Genomic DNA, 758 nt, shown 5'->3' with positions numbered 1-758 from the left:
GAACTCAGCCCGGCGCTCCTCCTCCGGGTTGCCCGCCACGTCTGTCATCACCTGGGAGGGAGCAGCAGGGTCATCCTGAGCCTGGACACCCCCGCACGACGTTCACTGTCTCCCCGGCATGCTTGTCTCCTACCCAGCGCCCCCCGAGGCCCCCTTCACCTTGAGGTCCCGACTCTGGGAGCGGAGGAGGTCCTGGATGTAGCCCTTGGGGTCTCTGGAGAAGCTCAGCATGAAGTCCCTCTGGATCTTGAGCTGGTTGATGGACTCAATCGTCTCGTGGATCTGCAGGTAGAAAGACACATGCTCTCACCTGGCCAGGCTGAGATGGGAGAAGCGGGGGCGGGGGGCGTGGCAGGGGGCTTGCCGCTGTCCCCTGGAAGGGCAGTCCCTGAGAAGGGGGTGCGGGTAGAGCTCCAAGTCCCAAGGGCAGGGCCCCTCCCCGTCCTCTCCCATGTCCTTGTCCTGCTGTGTCTGCGCATGTGTCACCGTTGGGTCACCGTCCTGTTGCAGTGCCAGGCTCCAGCCCCACCTTACTGTCCAGAGCGCTGATCTCCTGCTGGTTGGCCGTGGACAGCAGGAAGCTGCTCATCTGTCCCTTCAGGGGCTCCTCCACTTCCACGTCAATGTCGTAGCACGCCGTCTTCTTCTGGTCCGACGGGTCCACGCTGCCAGGGAAGGCCAGCCCTTGGCGTACGTGCTGCCCCAACGGAAGCCAAGGGCCCCCGAGGCCTGATGCAGGGGGTGGGCAGAGCAAGGGA

General features: G+C 64.6%; 1 protein-coding gene across 1 annotated transcript in view; it reads right to left on the bottom strand.

The window, feature by feature from the left end:
- SMARCD3 (SWI/SNF related, matrix associated, actin dependent regulator of chromatin, subfamily d, member 3) overlaps positions 1–758 on the bottom strand; it is a 9191-nt gene that overhangs the window by 392 nt on the left and 8041 nt on the right. The window contains exons 8-10 of the mRNA XM_010857357.1: positions 530–756; positions 160–282; positions 5–51 (exon numbers count right to left, since the gene is read on the bottom strand). Of these exons, the coding sequence (XP_010855659.1) occupies positions 5–51; positions 160–282; positions 530–756 (397 nt within the window). The remainder of the gene's footprint in view (positions 1–4; positions 52–159; positions 283–529; positions 757–758) is intronic.

This window comes from Bison bison, unplaced genomic scaffold, assembly GCF_000754665.1.
Source record: "Bison bison bison isolate TAMUID 2011002044 unplaced genomic scaffold, Bison_UMD1.0 scf7180017864379, whole genome shotgun sequence".
NCBI classification, from domain to species: domain Eukaryota; kingdom Metazoa; phylum Chordata; class Mammalia; order Artiodactyla; family Bovidae; genus Bison; species Bison bison.
Note: the sequence above shows the minus strand (reverse complement) of the source record. Positions and strands in the feature narration are given on the sequence as shown.